This window comes from Molossus molossus, unplaced genomic scaffold (assembly GCF_014108415.1).
Source record: "Molossus molossus isolate mMolMol1 unplaced genomic scaffold, mMolMol1.p scaffold_m16_p_17, whole genome shotgun sequence".
Classification (NCBI taxonomy): Eukaryota; Metazoa; Chordata; class Mammalia; order Chiroptera; family Molossidae; genus Molossus; species Molossus molossus.
Window position 1 is genome coordinate 15,823,924 of NW_023425352.1, and position 16,117 is coordinate 15,840,040.

A 16,117-nucleotide genomic window follows, 5' to 3' on the forward strand; every position below is an offset into this window, starting at 1 on the left:
AACTTTAATTCCCCGTCCAGCACTGGAAGCCAGTGTAAAGTTGGTCGTGGCCAAAATGGAGCTGTAATTAATGAGCAGGCTGTTAAGGGAGTGAGGGTTACAGAGCCATCCCCAGCTGCGGGGCTTCACTTGGTTTACCCTCCAGTGACTCACTGGCTTATGAGTAATCCTCACAGGCCTGATTTAGAGGACTTACTCACCCTTCAGAGAAAGACTTTAATGCAATAACGCAAATGTCAGCAAGTGGGATTTGGCTTAGCACATCACTCCAGCCTGCACCCAGCTGCCCACTCCCTGGCTCTCCCTGCTTGAGGCCCCTGCCATCACTCAGCACCTGGACAGGCCCGAACAATGGGCAGGCTTCCCGGACATGTCCCAACGCTGAGCACAGGCTCAGAGATATGAAACCAAGGAGGGCCTTCAAGCATCAGCTAGAGCAAGCGATGGAGAACTTTGGTCCAGAGAGGTTGGAGATTAGCTCCAAAGTCCTGGAGCTAGGGGTATCTGAGGGCTAGAACCCAGGACCTCCCTCTCCCTGTCTAGTGTTCTTCAGTCCACTTTCCTCCCATGGAAGCCTTGCTTGGATTATGCAGATAAGGGGCATGGGCTCAGAGAAATAGTCTCCTCAGTCTGAATGGCATTCTTATCTGAGGGCTTTCCAAGGAAACTGGATAGGAAAGGCATGTAGAGAGCAAGGCTTCAGGCAAAGCCTTTGAGGTGGGCTGTTCAGAAAGAGCTGGGCTACCCTGGGCCCGGCTGCCATCTTGGTATTTGTTGACATGGTGCCTGCTAGGCGAGCTGGAGGCCCCTTTGGACACTCCAGAATCTAGGGGTATAGTTGGAATCCCCATGTCAGGCACCAACTCACTGGGGTGGCATAAATCCCAGCCAGTTCCTGGTTCCTTCTGATTAAGAAACAGGCCCAACAGCTAGACTCGAGAGGAGGCACATCAACACAGAGGAAATTACTCAGGAGGCAAGTCAGTGCAACCTTGGATTTATACCCACAAACTGAGGGATTGACCTAGGAACTTGAGGAAATTATCTGGAAGAATTAGTTCCAAGGGTAAAAAGGGGTAGGGGGGTGGGGAGGCAGGCACTTAAGGTGAACCTTCACCCAGTTCACTTTTCAGTCCTTTGGCCATTTTCCCAACTTTTGAGTGTCTGTCATGTGCCAGGCACTGGAAGGAGGCTGACCACAAGCATGGTGCTCAAGTTTGCTGGAATCCAGGGCCTCGAGATTTAAGAGACTTGTGGCATCATCTAGCTGTTTGGTCATTTTATAGATGAAGAGTCTGCGGTCCATCCTGGCCGGTTTGGCTTAGAGGTTAGAGCGTAGGCCTGCAGTCCAGAGTCCCGGGTTCGGTTCCCGCTAGGGGCACGTACCTCGGTTGCGGTTTGTCCCCAGCCCTAGTTGGGTTGTGTGGTTGGCAGCCACTCGATGTGTCCCTTTCACGTCAATGTTTCTTTCTCTCTCTCCCCTTCCCACTATCTGAACAAAATATTGAAAAATGTCCTCGGGTGAGGATTAAAAAAAAAAAGTAAGTTTAGGGAAGCCTCTCGGTGGGAAAGCATTCTATTCTGTATTGTTAAGAGCCCTAGCTCACGAGCAGATGCACAGCCTCATGTCTACAGCTGCAACCCTCCACCATTACCTTAAGAGTTCCTCTGGAAATAAATCCCAGTGAAGCAGGCTGGTTCCCCTAAAGGTATTTACCCCTCCCTTACCCCAATTCACCGACATGGACAAGTGCTTTATTTCTTTTTACTATTTTTATTTTACACTATAAAAAAAACAATGACAACAACAACCAGTAACATACTGCTTTTCTTCACATTCGTATGGATTTTAGGAAATTATTGCCTTTTCCCCTGGAGAAATAACCTATAGACAAAAAAAAAAAAATAGTACCACACTGCGAAATCTGCACATCCTAGAAGTCAACAGCTTGAGGACAACCTCCAGGGGTAGGAAAAAAACAAGTGTCACAAGAGACAAGACAAGCACATATAAGACAGCAAGCTGGGGAAAAGACCATGCCTGTGACACTAACCCAGACAATAGGTGCCCCTTTTCTCCTGGCACCCACTGCCACCACCTCCAACAGGTGATTTTTGGTCTATGGTCTAAAGAACTCTCTTCAAAATGATACAAGAGTTGCTTTGACAACTCTTGCAACAAGAAAGGTTCAAGTATGAGTAAGAGTCATGCCAAAGTCCAAAGTTAGGGAACAACCCACAGTGAAAAGGCAACCCAGAAGTGTCAACATCTCACGACTTCATCAAACCACTTCCATGGGACACAAGAGAGAACCTCAAAAAGATATGAGGGTTCAAATCAGCATATATATTGGGTCCCTACAAACCCAGTAGGATTACTTTCCTGACTAGATGATCAGCTTATTCCCTGAAGCAACAGAGACAGAGACAGAAACTGCTAAAGTTAAAAAAGTAAGGTGGAAATTGTGCTTCCTTCAGAAGGAGTTGGCTTCTTAACTGCCTTTTCTCACGGTCTAGCAACTGCTTTCTCCCATTTGCTGCAGGTGTTTATTGCCTTACGCTTGGAATGAAAAGGCGAACTTTGAGGTGCTAGGACTGGGCAGTCCTGAGAGGGCAGGGGCTCTGGAAGTACAGTAGTCAGCACAGGCTGTGCTCTCATAATGGCTTGGCCTTCCTTCGGTCCCAAGAACCTATCCCCGAGGTCAGTCTGAAGTTTGTTTGCAAGCCTGGTAACCCCTCACTATCCCACTGGGGCAGCAGGGACAGAGGGGGTCTTCAGTATTGCACAGATATGAAATGTCCACGAGTTTAAAAAACAAAATCACAGTTGTTCTTGAGGCTGGGTGGGTTCCCCCATCCAGTTTTAGCAGGATGTGGCTGCGGCCATGGGGCTCCTGCTGAGCTCTGAGACCGTTGAGTGGGTGGGCACTGGCGCCAGCACCGAGGTAGGAAATGTGCAGTAGGAACCCTGCATGTCAGGGCTCAGTGTCTGCAAATGGGCTATGAACGAAGAGCTGGCTGCCTCCCCTTGGCAGGAGGGAGCCTGGGGGGTGGGCGTGGAAGGCAGGATCTCAGATTCATACTGCAGGAGCTGGCCCATGAAGCCAAAGTTGGGCGAGACCACACTCCTCCTCTGCTTGACATAATCGAAGGCGTCCTTCAGGCGAAACTGCCTGGTCTTCATGAGGTAAGCCATGCAGATGGTAGGTGAACGGGAGATCCCAGCCTCACAGTGGACCAGGATCTTGCCTCCCTTTTCCCTGACACAGTCTGGAAAGAAGAGAAGACAGTGGGAGTGAGTTGGGATTAGAACCCAAAGGCAATGCCAAACACAAGAATTAAACACAGAAATGACCTAGTTCTCAAACTGTCATGCCTGCTCAAAGCTGTGGTCCTACTTCTGCCCGTCTTTAACCCCCACTGATGAGGACAGAGCTTCTGTGGTCCCACCAATGTCTTTCGCCATGTATGACCTTTGAATACCTAGAGCTGCTTCCCAGTGCTCCAGGACACTTGCACAGATTCTACTACTGAAGATTCTAGACCTGGAGAAATCCCGTCCTGGGGATGCCATCTTAACATTGATGGGTTATAAGAGGGTACTGGAAAAGCCTTGAATTTTGCATGTAAGTTTTCACCAGTTATATACATTTTTTTCTGAGAGGGTCCCAGGCTCAAGGACTGACTTAGAGAAGCAACTTCTGCCTCTCGGGGTCTGAATGTAATGGTGATGATCTCATCCCCATCGTGATAGATGCCTTCCGGCCTCCCCAGGCACCTTGTCTGGATGTACCAGAGCGGGGATGCTTGGCTCAGCTCCCAGGGTTCCCACTACCAAACATACAATACATAGTGAATAGCCACTAATTATAGCCCTGGCTAAGTGACGCTTACTAGACGGATATAAATGGCTTTTTGCAAATTCCATCTTGCACAATGGGAGTCATTGCTATAAAGCTATCACCATCAGTTAGCATTCTTTAGCTCAATATGACAAAAGGGAGGGTGCCCTCCTTTTCTATTCCATTCCTGCCCCCAAAAGAGCTACAACTGTTAAAAATAGAAAGGGGTAAAAGGTTAAACATATTATAAACACATCAAATGAAAATAAAAACCACAAAAAGTATAGTCTTTCCAAGTCCTTCTCTTGCTACTAAAGAAACAATTACATCACAGGAAGTTAGATGTACGTGGCACTATGCAAAGCCACAGTATGCAAAAACATTTAAGATTGTGAAGGGCAAATAATAAAAAATCAGTCCTTTTAACCACCTCTCACCTCACGTTCAAGGAGTTTGCAAATGAATCTGCAAGATCTAAAAGATCAAGTTTTTGAGGAGTCAGGGAGGAACCCTGAAGTTTCTCTAAGGATACCCCAGTATAGCCTATTAGAGGTACCCCAATTTCAGTCTCTGACTCAAAGAAAAAAAGGCCCTGTAAATTAGTTCGACGGGCACCCCAACTTCCTAGGATTACAGGGTCATGACTCTCATTTTCCTTTGCTCCTGTTGGCCTCCTTGTAGGCTAGCTTTTAATAGGCCCAATGTCACATCCAAAACAGCAAAAGGCCTAGAATGCATTGCTTCTGGATCCCACTCTACCCCTCAGGGCTTGTCTTCCACATGGCCCTCCTGTGGCATTCCCCTTGGAAGGGGTCAGGGCATGGCTCAGACTCAGTCCCTCCTTCCATCAGAAGGGCAAGGAGACTGGGGAAACGCATTCTGTGCTTTCAAAATGCTGTGGGTGGGTGTGTTTGTGTGTAAACGGATACAATACACATACAGGATGGGGAAGGAGCCTTCTGAGAAATAGATGGGGGTGGATTTCATGACCTCACTGAGTAGCTATCAGGCTGAGAAGGGCAAGGCATTCCCAGGGACTGGGGGAACAAGTCAAGGCTTTCCCAACCTGAACCTATCATTTAGGCTGCCTCTCTGAGACTCCAAAGGAGCCATCTCAGCGGAGAGGTTCAGGGGACAAGGAGGACAAACTTGGCCTTTTAACTCTGGTGATTTTCTGGACGGTTTCCCATGGAGCAGAAATTGTATGTGCAGAGAGGGCCATCATATGGCTGAAGGGGGCCCTTTAATTGCTAGCTGCACTAAGTAATTATTGCTGTGCCTGACACCTACCTTTTCCCCTCTAGAACGATACAGGAAAATCACATCTCAGCTACAACTATGCATGTTCAAGGGAAAGAAGGACTCTGGAAAGGAAGGCAAGACTACAAGATTGGGGAGTGGTGCTTGCAAATTTTGAGACAGAAAAAAGTCAACCCAGCCTTTAGGGAGAGGGACTGGGAGAAAGAGAAGATGTCAAATGGGAGAACAATCAAGCTCCACTGAGGAGCTGGAAACCCAAGGCCGAAGGGAACAGAGGTTACCAGGCCTACCCAACGGAGTAAATGGTAACTGACTCACGGAATAGAGAAAGGATGCCAAAGATGCCAACTTTTCTGTGCACAAAGCATGGAGCTTGAGTCAAGTGCTATCTTTAATCCAAAATTAGCTGGAAATGCAAAACAAATTGCCCCCAAAGCAGTTTGCTAAAAACTGTGGAAAGCTGCCGCGGCCCTTGGGGCTTAGTGCGTAAGTGGTGCTCTCTCAGTCCGTCTGTTTGCTTTTAAAAATATCCCAACCTACGTAGAAACAGGATGATTCTTTCTCTCCCCTGCTTCCCTTGCGTGGAGATTTCGCACGGACATGCTGTGCTTCCCGCCCAGCAAGAAACGGTAGCAAGAGCGACAGTATTACCATAAAATTGTATTAATTTATCTTGCAAATTAAAGCTGTTATTAATAGCAACTCAAATCGTCCCCTATGCCTTCTAGGTGGCTGCATCCTTTCTTGCCTCCAACTCTTGGTGGCTGAATACAGAAGACACTTTTCTTCTCCGTGAAGGTAGCCGTCATCAGTATATCAAAATCCAAGAACTTGTGTCCCTACAAGGCACCCAGGACAACTGAGGGGAAATGGCTGAACCTACCAATGAAGTCTATTGCTTCTTGAAAGTGGGAGCTAATGTCAGCCGTGTGGCTATCTTCCACGGGGATCCATTTGTAGTGCAGGTGGCTCGTACAGGCCTCGGAGGTCCGCCGCGAGACATTCAGCAGGGCCGTGATGTGCAGGTTGGCAAGGAACTCGCACTTGGATGCATGGTAGGCACTTCCAAGGTAGAGGAATGGAAGGATTTCAACTGGGCCTCCCTGGAAGCAGGGGCAAAGGACAAGCAGGATATGTTGGATTAGCCTGCTCACTTGAGAGAGGAAACAAAACAACCCTGACCTATTTGTTTTAAGGTAGGAGGTTCCCTTCCTGGTTTCCAGGTAGAGAGAGTTCACAGCCAAGGCAGCTCTCAACCAAGAGTGTGGGTGAAGCCTCCATCCTGGCAGACTCTACCCTACATCACTGCAGGTGACTCAATGACGGCAAAGCCCACACGGCAAAGATTTTCATTTTCTTACCCATCTCGAGGAGGTGGGAAATGCCAGCAGCTTCCTGTGCTGATGAGGAAGAGAAGCAGTGGGTGTGATGGGGGGGATGGTGACATGTGTGTTTAAGTTCTAGTGGACCTGAGAGCTCCGGGGAAAGCCCTTCAACTTGGAGCAGTCTTGGTTTCTTTCTAGCTAGACTGGGAAAGGGCTCAACAAGGTGAGCTCCCCCCTTACAGTCCTGATGTTTTATGTAGTGTATTTCATCAAACCCAGGACACTGTTGATCATGAGATGCATCAAATTTCAGAGATGTTAACATGTGTCCCTTCGCACTCTAAAAAGTATCCTTCTTAGAAGTGAAAATACCCGCTATCTACTCAGAATCTTCAGACAGAGAAAAGCTGTTAGGCCATGAGCTGAGGGGTTTCCCCCACCCCTGATCTTCTTCATGTGGAGCAGGTTTTGGTGAGAGATTCTTACATCCTCCTCCTTTTGGGAGACCACCTACACACCAGGTTTCTAGTTAAGGAGGAACCCACTGGAGCAAGAGACCACCTACCCTGAGGTGGGGTTCAAAAGAACTTCTAGCTGCCAGACTCTGGCAGTTATAACATTTCCAGAACTCCTACCTCCTTTCCCCCTTCTGCTGCTGTTGTCAGCTGCTGGCTCAGGGGCACCCTACCTCTGGTCCCTGGGTTCCACTGCCCTAGACAAGGGCTCCAGGACCCATTTTTGCACCCAGCCACAGCTGGGAGAGCCAAGACTCCCTGCTGGATAGTTAAGTTTAGGGGCCAACCTCCTGGGCACATAGATAAATAAACACTCTCAGTGTGAAAAAAAGAGAAAGAGAAAGAGAAAGAGAAAGAGAAAGAGAAAGAGAAAGAGAAAGAGAAAGAGGAAGAGGAAGAGGAAGAGGAAGAGGAAGAGAAGAGAAGAGAAGAGAAGAGAAGAGAAGAGAAGAGAAAAGAGAAGAGAAGAAGCCAAGCCAGTGATAGTTGGATAATGGGAGCCCTAGAGATTTAGAGGGAAACAATGAGCTGGAGGGACAGTGGCTGTGTCTTTGGGAGCCTTTTCCATATCATCCATCCGCTTCCTGTGTTTTCATTTCCTGTCCTGGAATAAGAGTAGAATGGAAATGCTGCCAGACCCATAATAGGAAAAGGAGCATGGGACAAGGGCCAGCAAGCAGGCAACTCTCACATTACTCTGCATGTGGTGTTTGCTTTTTCTTTCCTGAGAAGTCAAGTGTTTAAGCAAAGACCAGTTTGGTCACTTGGAAGAAAGTTATAGAGCAGTGATTTTCAACAGATGTGGTGCAAGAATTTTTAAAACATGCAATACCTGAATATTTAGTCAGGGCACTGACCTCTTTTCCCTTAGACTGTCAAATTAAAAAATGACAACAGCCAACGCAACAACAGTCGTCTGGTGTGAATGCCCTGTCTTGAACCATAAATATACAGGTCACGTAATAGAGATGCATCTTATTGGTAACATTGCATAATAAGGTTGCATCTGTTTGGTTAATTCTTGGTACCAGAAATCCTTATATACAAGTACAGGCACCTGATTTTTTTTATTTTAAAGAATAGTTTATTGATTTTTAGAGAAAGGAAGGGAGAGGGCGAGAGAAACATTGATGTGAGAGTGATACTAAACATTGATACTAATCAACAGGCTGCCTCCTGCACACTCCTTATCGGGGATCAAGCCTAACCCCGGGCATGTACCCCTGACCAGGAATTGAACCAGCAATGTTTTGGTGCATAGGATGATGCCGAACCAACTGAGCCATATTGGCCAGGGTGGCACCTAATTTTTTTAAGAGTCACTTTGAAGTAAAAAGGGTAGATAATTATTATTATTATTTTTGTTGTTGTTGTTAAATCAATCAAAATTATACCTGCTTTTTTGTCAGATCAGCAAAAATATAATTTTTGGTGTGCCATAAAATTTCAGTAATTAGTTTATGTGTGCCATGAGATGAAAAGGTTGACAACTGCAGTTATTGAGAATTTTGCAAATGGTAGTAATAGTACCAACCACTATTTTTATTAGGATTTACTGTGGCTGGCCCCTGGGCTTAACAGTTTAGTTAGATGTACCTATGGAGATCTCATCCTCACTTCAGTGCTTGGAAAACGCTGACACACCAGGCTTGGGATCCCATCCAATTTCTTCTGGCGCTCAGCCCAACACACCCCTGAAACCATGTTTCTTTCCTTTTCTGAATCTTCTGTTTAGACTTAAGAGGAAGAGACCAAGGGACTACAGAAACCCCAAAGGTTAACACGACCTCGCCTGGCTGCTAAAAAGCTGCGCTAGGGGGTTCCCCAGATGAACCCTGAGACATAGCAGGGCCTCCCAGGTTGTCCCTTGGCCAAAGGTTTGTAGCGTTTTTACAACATCTTGCCAATTCTTGTTTCTCTTTCATTTTCTGAGAAACAAGGGGGAAAACACAACCCAAACAACAAACAAAAATAGAAATCTAGCTGAAATCTAGCTAAGCCGGATGCCCATGGCTTGTAAGCTGAGGGTTCATCATAGAATATATTTTTAATAAAGGAAAACAAACAAAATAAAAATCCTGGCACCTCGCCAAGCAAATAGGCTTCCTAACCAACAATCCCATTCAAAGAAAAGGTCACCTGGCTTTACTTGGAATTTATCCTCAGGGCACAGCTCTGCTCATGGCAGGCAGTGGGCATGTTAGGCAGCATCTAGAAATCCTCCTTCCTATGATTTTGGACATGTTCTTACTTGGGTGGGTGGGTGGGGGCGGGGATTTGAAAAGATCCTCCCACCAAGTCAGGTGCCTAGTAGAGAATAGCCCTTTTCCAAAAGAAGGTACGTGGGGCCCAGCTGGTGTGGCTCAGTGGATTGAGTGTAGTCCCATGGACTGAGAAGTCCTGGTTTGATTCCTGGTCAGGGCTCATGCCTGGGTTTCGGGCTCGATCCCCAGTGCAGGGGAGCAGCCAATTGATGTTTCTCTCTCACATGGATGTTTCGATCTCTCTCCCTTCTTCTCTCTCTATAAAAAATCAATAATAAAAAAAAAAAGGTGTGTGGGAAACGGAATAAGGTCCTGAAAAGAACCAGAAAGGGGAGTTAAGAGAAGGGGCTCTGGGCCTGGTGCTGCCATGGACCCAAGCTGCAGGATTCTTGGCAAATCCATCATCTCACTAGCCACAAACCAGTTCCTCCCTCTGTAAAGTGAGAAGTTGGGTTTTGATTTCTGGTTTCTGCCAGATTTGGGTCCTTGCCTCCCTTTTTCTCACCCTTCTTTATGCTTACTTTATTGAGTTGTCACGAAGTACAATTGTTAAAATTTTTTTTTTCCTTATTGATTTTAGAGAGAGAGGAAGGGAGAAGGAGAGAGATAGACACATCGATGAGAGAGAACATTGATTGGCCGCCTCCTGCATGCCCCCCACTGGGGATTTGGCCCACAACCTGGGCATGTGCCCTGACTGGGAATCGAACCGGCAACTTCTTGGTGCATGGGCCGATGCTCAACCACTAGACCACACCAGCCGAGCTCAAAGTACATTTCTGAAGAAAAAGAAAAACTCCATACTTTTGCAGAAACATGTAATCATCTATTATCTCTTGATCTCCTCTGGTTCCAGAATTTATGGAATTATAAGCATCAGAAACCCTTAGACGAGCCTGCTTGGCTATCCTAGGTGTAGTCTCTATAACTCTCCTTCTACCCCCATATCATTTCAGTTAAAAATACCAGTAAGACACACTTTGGCAGGTACTGGGTTTGTGTGCAGAGACTGCAGAGCATGAACAATTACAAAGAAGATCAACACAGGAAGCCTGAAAGTCAACTCTGAAACATCTTCAGGGAAACCTAAATCAGTATATCGAAGCTTTTCTGCACCTTGCAGTCCAGCTAATAATAATACATTGTTCACTTCCTCTTTTCTCCAGAAACTGTCAAGTATCCTGTGGCTCGTTTGCTCTTGTCAGCTTGTTTGCGGGAAGGAAGCCCATTTACTCTTGGATGGAAACTCAAGTTGGCAAGCAACTGAAGCTCTCTAAAGCTAGGGGGCTCTGCCAAAACCCTGATCCACAAAACAAGCAGCCAGGATTGCTGAGTAGAGAGAGGAAAAGTCAGGGTACCGAGGAAAGAACTGGGGCCAGGAGCCGCGACAGCACTTCCACACCACGTACCTGGTCATAAGCTGGCCTGTAGCTGATGCTGGGCACTGGTTTCCCACACTGGCTGATGAGGGCTCTCTCAGTTTCAATCTTCTCTTGTGAAATGGGTTTTATGTCCACACAACAATCAGGATATTCGGAATAGAAAGTCTCATATCCCCCTAAAAGCAAAAACAAGTAAGACGGACGTAAGCATTGATTTCTCAGGCTGTCAGAAAATGCCCACAATCAATACCCTGAGTGTAGAAGAGTCAAAATATTAGGCTAATATAGATTTTGGTCATATAAAAATATGAGCCAGCCCGGCCAGTGTGGTTCAGTGGCTGAGCGTCGACCCATGCACCAAGAGGTTGCCGGTTTGATTCCCGGTCAGGGCTCATGCCCGGGTTGTGGGCCAAATCCCCAGCGGGGGGCATGCAGAAGGCAGCCAATCTCATCAATGTTTCCCTCTCTCTCTCTAAAATCAATAAAAAAGGAAAAAAAAATTTGTTTTAAATGAGCCAAACCAACTAATAGCTTTAATGTTATATTTAAAATTAAATTTATTAGGATACACACACACATTCACTCTCTCTTCTAAAAAGCTACATGTCAGAAGGCAATGATTAACTTTTTGTGTCTATCAGAAGCAGCTTAAACTGTGAAAGGAAATATATCTGACATCTGGCAAATATTAACCAAATCCCTCCAGAAAACAAAAGCTATTTTCTCTCTTGTTTATCTAAAATGCAGGTGTGATTATGCAGAATTTCATTAATTTTCCAGAAGAGACTCCTAAACTGGTCTGTTTCATCAGCTCTAAACTGGATTATAGAGGAAACCCCCTCCATTCATAAAGGAATGGGGGGCTAGTATGAGGGTTAAACTCAGGGCAATAAAACATCCCTGCCCTTTCTCACTCCCAAGGTGCTAAGAACACTGCTGACAATTCCCTCCATAGGTTCAATTTAGAGTAATCAATCTAGGTTATTGCCTTCCAAACCAAACTGGAGGAATGGGGCCTTCTGAACTTAACGCTCAGTCCCCATAAATAAAAACGGTCCCCTTGATTAACACCTACCCTCCCTTTATATTTCCTTATTACCCTTCCCTCCTGACCTTTCTGTCCCCAACATGCTCTCAAACTGGTAAGTCAACTGCTGTACTAACAGGTATGATTCTGTAAAAGTTCTTAATATTACATTTAAACTTCTCCAAATAGATCGCGTAAGGCAAAAAACGTACCTCTAACCAAGTCACAGAAATGTGAGTATATGTATACAAATAAGACTTCTCAGGCTCAGTACACTCGGGGTGGAAGAAACAAGTACAACCTGGTCTCTGAAGCCTCAGAACGCTGAGGGCCGCTGGGTGAACAGGTCAGCCTTGCTGGGGGGGGGGGAACCCTTTGCTTCCCATCCAAAGAGACCTAAAGGCAATTCCTAGAGCCCCCAGAAAACCATCTTCTGCCTTCTTCTGGCCCAGAAAAATCATCAATTAAAAATATGCATTCTGAGGCCACGTATTTTCCAAAAGCCTCCCTTTTTCTTTTGTCTTTTGGTGTTCTGATAGCCCCACAGTGGAGCACATGGTGGCTTTTTAAAACCCCTGAAGTACACACATGGTTAATGGATTACATGGCAATCTCCAGCTCCCTCCCAAAAGCTACAGCCAATTCCTGGAATGAGTCATCTTGCCATTACTGCTTCTTCTCTGTTTGCTGGAACTGCCCTGGACCCCATTTAGTATATCCAAATCTCCCCTGTAGTCACTCCAACAAAGAGCCCACTGGGCCACCCCAGATGAGCTTCTGGTCCTGCACAATGACCATGTTCCTAGTCACAGTGACAAGAAGCCATGCCACAGGGTGATGGAGGTAGGTATTCATGGCTTAGTGTAGCCCTCCCCACAACCATAGCTCCTGGTCCCCTTCTCTCCTAAGAAAAAAGAGAGAAGCCAGACTTATACACAGAGCTTCCTTGGAAGAGGAAGTTAGTTTATCACTTCCTATGCCTGTGCCTCAATGTTTTGGGTTCCAGGAGACAAAATGAGTGATCTGGGATGGGAATCTGGATTAAGAGTGGCCCAGGCCCTCCCAAACTTCAGGACAAGGCTTGGGAAAGAAAAGCCTACACAGGCCACCCCATCTCTTGGCTTTAAATAGAGCACTTAAGAGTTGGCTGCCAGGAGGACAGAAAGGAGGTGCGGGCGTAGGCTGGGTCCTGACTGCCTGTTGACAAAATAAGAGAGGCAGACAATGAGTCTCAGTGTAGCTGAGGGACAGATAAACAGGGCCCTGCCTCTTCAAGCTAGGGTCAGGAGGAGTCCTCCAGATTAGATGGTCTCTGTCTTTCACCCACTCCCATCAGAGGCGTGGAGAGACAGAACATTCCTCTCTGGTGCCTCACTTGAAAGCCTTGGCAATTCTTTTGGCTGCTTCAACCCTCTTCAGAGTGATTCTGTGTTCGATCCCCATCGCATTACCAGGGAAGTAGAGGGAAGGGCACAGACACTGTATATAAATAATCACCAACAAGGCCATTCGGTAGTCAGCTCATGATGGAATGTGGAAGTCTCTTCTGGGGTAGGGAAGATTAAGAGATGCAAAAGGCATATCCATGCCCCCCCACGCCAAAATCTGAGGTGCCACTAGATTAAACCTGAACTCATATGTGGACATCAGTTAGGTAAAGAAATAAAAATTTTCTTTAGCAATAACTTAAATTTTAGTAGTGTTATAAGGGGGAGTATGAAGCAATTTTTACTGAAATTTAAAATATACATAATTTTTGACCTGGCAAGTCTCCAAATTTACTGATAGTGCCCATGCAGAAGCAAGTGGATAAAAATATATTCTACCACACTGTTTCACATAATGAGGCTGGCAGCAACCTATTGGCTATCACCAGAAGACTAGGTAAAAAGGTGAACCAGACATGTATGCTATGATACAAACAAATCTCTCAAGATCTAGTTGGGTGAAAAGAGGCAGGGGCAGGAAATACACAAAATCATTTTATTTTTAAAAATCATGAAAAATTAACTTGAAAGATGAACAAAAAATAGCTGATGGTTGTCTCTGTTGAGTGGAACTGGGTTTTAAGGGTGTCAGAAGACCCACTGTTCATTGCACAGCCTTTGTGCTGTTCAGTTTTTACTTATGTATGTTACTCTCATTAAAAATAAATTTAAACATTAATTTTCCTGAGATGTAAGTCTACAGAGCTGCCTACTTCCTGCGGCAATAACCTCTAAACTGTCAGTATGGCCTTCATTGAGGGGGGGGGGGGCAGAGGAAGGACCAGGAGGGGTTTCTTGGAATGTATCTTTCATGCTACTGGGGAGGCGGAAGCTTTTCCTGCACTCACTGCTAACAGGAGACAAAAATCACATCAGGAAGAGAAATCAGGAGCCGTGTGTGAAACCTTTGCATGTTTGGAGGGCATCCATCCATAGCCTGGGGGCTGAGGCTGGGTGGAAAAGGAAGATTATCATCATCTGCCTCTGCCATCTCCCTAACAGGAACGAAAGGGGGATGGTCTGCTAGAGGTGCTAATGGAGGTGGGAGCCGTCCCAGTGCCACAGGAATCTCCTGGCTTGGAGTTGTGTGAAATTCCCCAAACCGCAAGGTTGGAAAACAGGGCCCTCACCCTTAGCTCCCTGCATGAGAGTTCTGAACCACATCACGTTACATCTCCAGGTCTGGCATCAGGGTCGGCAGGGCTTTGGGGCGTGGCCTGGACTGAGACCTCAACTGTGTACTTAGGGCTAGGTCTTCCACACATTTGAGGCCAAAAAGGACTCAAATAGAAAGCGGGAGGGAGCAGTTATAGGAAATGACCCAGAAATCGATGCTCTGTCGTTTAATCACCCACCCACCACCGGAAGTCGAAGTCATCTCCCCAGCAGGTGTAACGGGCTGACTGGTGGCACAGCTTCTGGTGTCTCAAACCAAATGCAACAGAATCCCCTCCACCACCACCCTGTGGCACCTCTCCTAGGTCCTGGCTCGCCAGCCGCCCGACCTGGCTCAGGCCCCAGGATGATCCCAGGCGAGGGAGAGAGGAGGTGAAAGGGTGGGAAGGCTGTTAGCTCCAAATTAAGCTAGAGAAAAGCCTGGGAGGGGCAAAAGGGAGGCCGGAGGTAAACAATAAAAAGCAATAAAATGAAAAGAAAAGGAAAGGGAGGGACTGGCCAGGGTCAAAAAGGCAAGAGGGGTCGGTGAAGACACAGCCTAAAGTATGTTAATTGCCCAGGAGGGAGGAATGAGGACACCACGGCGCCAGGCTCCTGGGGGTGTCCGAGCTGCTGATTCCGCCAGATATGTCTATCAGGAAGGCTCAGAGCCCAGGTCCCGGCGAGACCAGCGAAGCTCGCACCAGGAACCGGGGCCCGCGCCCCGTCCATTGCCCCCACGCTACTGAGAAGCAGCGCCCCCGGCTGCGTAACCACCTCACCCACCACGGCGGACAAGCTGTCAAGCGCTTTCGAGGAACGAGAGTGGGGAGAGGGAAGCGCTAACACCGGCAGTGCCCACCCCGGCTCGCGTCAAGCCCCAGCGTGCAGACTCTGGCAGGTGGAGACTTCCCGGGCTGCAGGGCTGATCAGGGCGCCCTGCGTGAGGAGGGGACCCCAGGGCCCCGGGCCGTCCCCCCGACGCGCTCACCTTTGAGGAAGTAGACCCGCGGGCCGGCGGGCAGGCAGGCGAGCAGCGAGGTGAGCACGACGCGCGCAGCGCTCTCCTCTCGCAGCTTCTGCCAGTGGCGGCTGCCCTGGTCCAGCACGACCACGGCCGCCACGCCGCCGCCGCCCTCCTGCAGCAGCCGCGCGCGCGCCGCCTCGTCGGGCAGCACGTAACGCGCCGACACCGCGCCGCCACGGGCCCGCCGCAGCACCACCGAGTTGAGGTTGACGTTGAGCGAGCCGCGCACGCTGGAGGCGGCGAAGGCCAGGTAGGGCCGACAGTCCAGCACCACGCAGCGCGCCGCCGCCTCCTTGCGGAGCATCTTGCGCAGCTGGCGCCCGTCGAGCGACGTGACCTTCATGCCGCCGCCCAGCGGCCCCGCGCCGCGCAGGTGCCCACGGCCAGGGTGCCCGCTGGCGAGGTACAGGAGGGCGGCCCGCGGGGCTGCGGCCGGCCGACTGAGCTCGAAGCCGGAGCGGTTGCTCAACTCTTCTTCCTCGCCCTGCACGCTCGGCGCCCGGCCCTGCCACTCGCCGCCCCAGAAGCCGGGGATTCCGCCGGCTGCGCCGCGTCTTAAGTGGAGTGTGAGACCTGTGACGTGACTGCCCATATAAGGCCGAATATGGGCGTGGCCCCGCCCCTTGGGCTGTGGCCCCGCCCCCGGGAGCCGGACGCGCGGGGAGGGCGCCGGGGGTTAGTCAGCGGTAGAAAGAGGAAGTGGAAGGCTCCTCCCTGGTGCTCTCTGCGGCTTGGCGCTGAGAGACTCACTCGCGCATCACCCGGGACTGCCGGTGGGGTGTCAGGAACGCCACGAGGCCGAAGTGACCCACGCTGTACGGGAAGAGGAGGAA

At 48.5% G+C, this 16,117-nt stretch overlaps 1 protein-coding gene across 1 annotated transcript; it reads right to left on the reverse strand.

Moving 5' to 3' along the window:
- Nucleotides 1-1,751: 1,751 nt before the first annotated feature.
- Nucleotides 1,752-15,807, reverse strand: DUSP5 (dual specificity phosphatase 5). Its single transcript, XM_036265786.1, has 4 exons — nucleotides 15,249-15,807; nucleotides 10,616-10,764; nucleotides 5,986-6,205; nucleotides 1,752-3,270 (listed from the first exon to the last, which is right to left on the reverse strand). The coding sequence occupies exons 1-4, from the start codon at nucleotides 15,625-15,627 to the stop codon at nucleotides 2,864-2,866; spliced, it is 1,155 nt and encodes a 384-aa protein (XP_036121679.1). The 5' UTR covers nucleotides 15,628-15,807; the 3' UTR covers nucleotides 1,752-2,863.
- Nucleotides 15,808-16,117: the final 310 nt, after the last annotated feature.

Excerpts from the sequence above, each read along its gene's own strand:
- DUSP5 (XM_036265786.1), bottom strand. The coding sequence starts at position 15,627 with ATGAAGGTCACGTCGCTCGACGGGCGCCAGCTGCGCAAGATGCTCCGC. Across the intron at positions 6,206-10,615 it reads ACAGGCCAGCTTATGACCAG|GGAGGCCCAGTTGAAATCCT; the intron begins GTACGTGGTGTG and ends CCCTGCTTCCAG. Across the intron at positions 3,271-5,985 it reads AGAAGCAATAGACTTCATTG|ACTGTGTCAGGGAAAAGGGA; the intron begins GTAGGTTCAGCC and ends TCTTCTTTCCAG.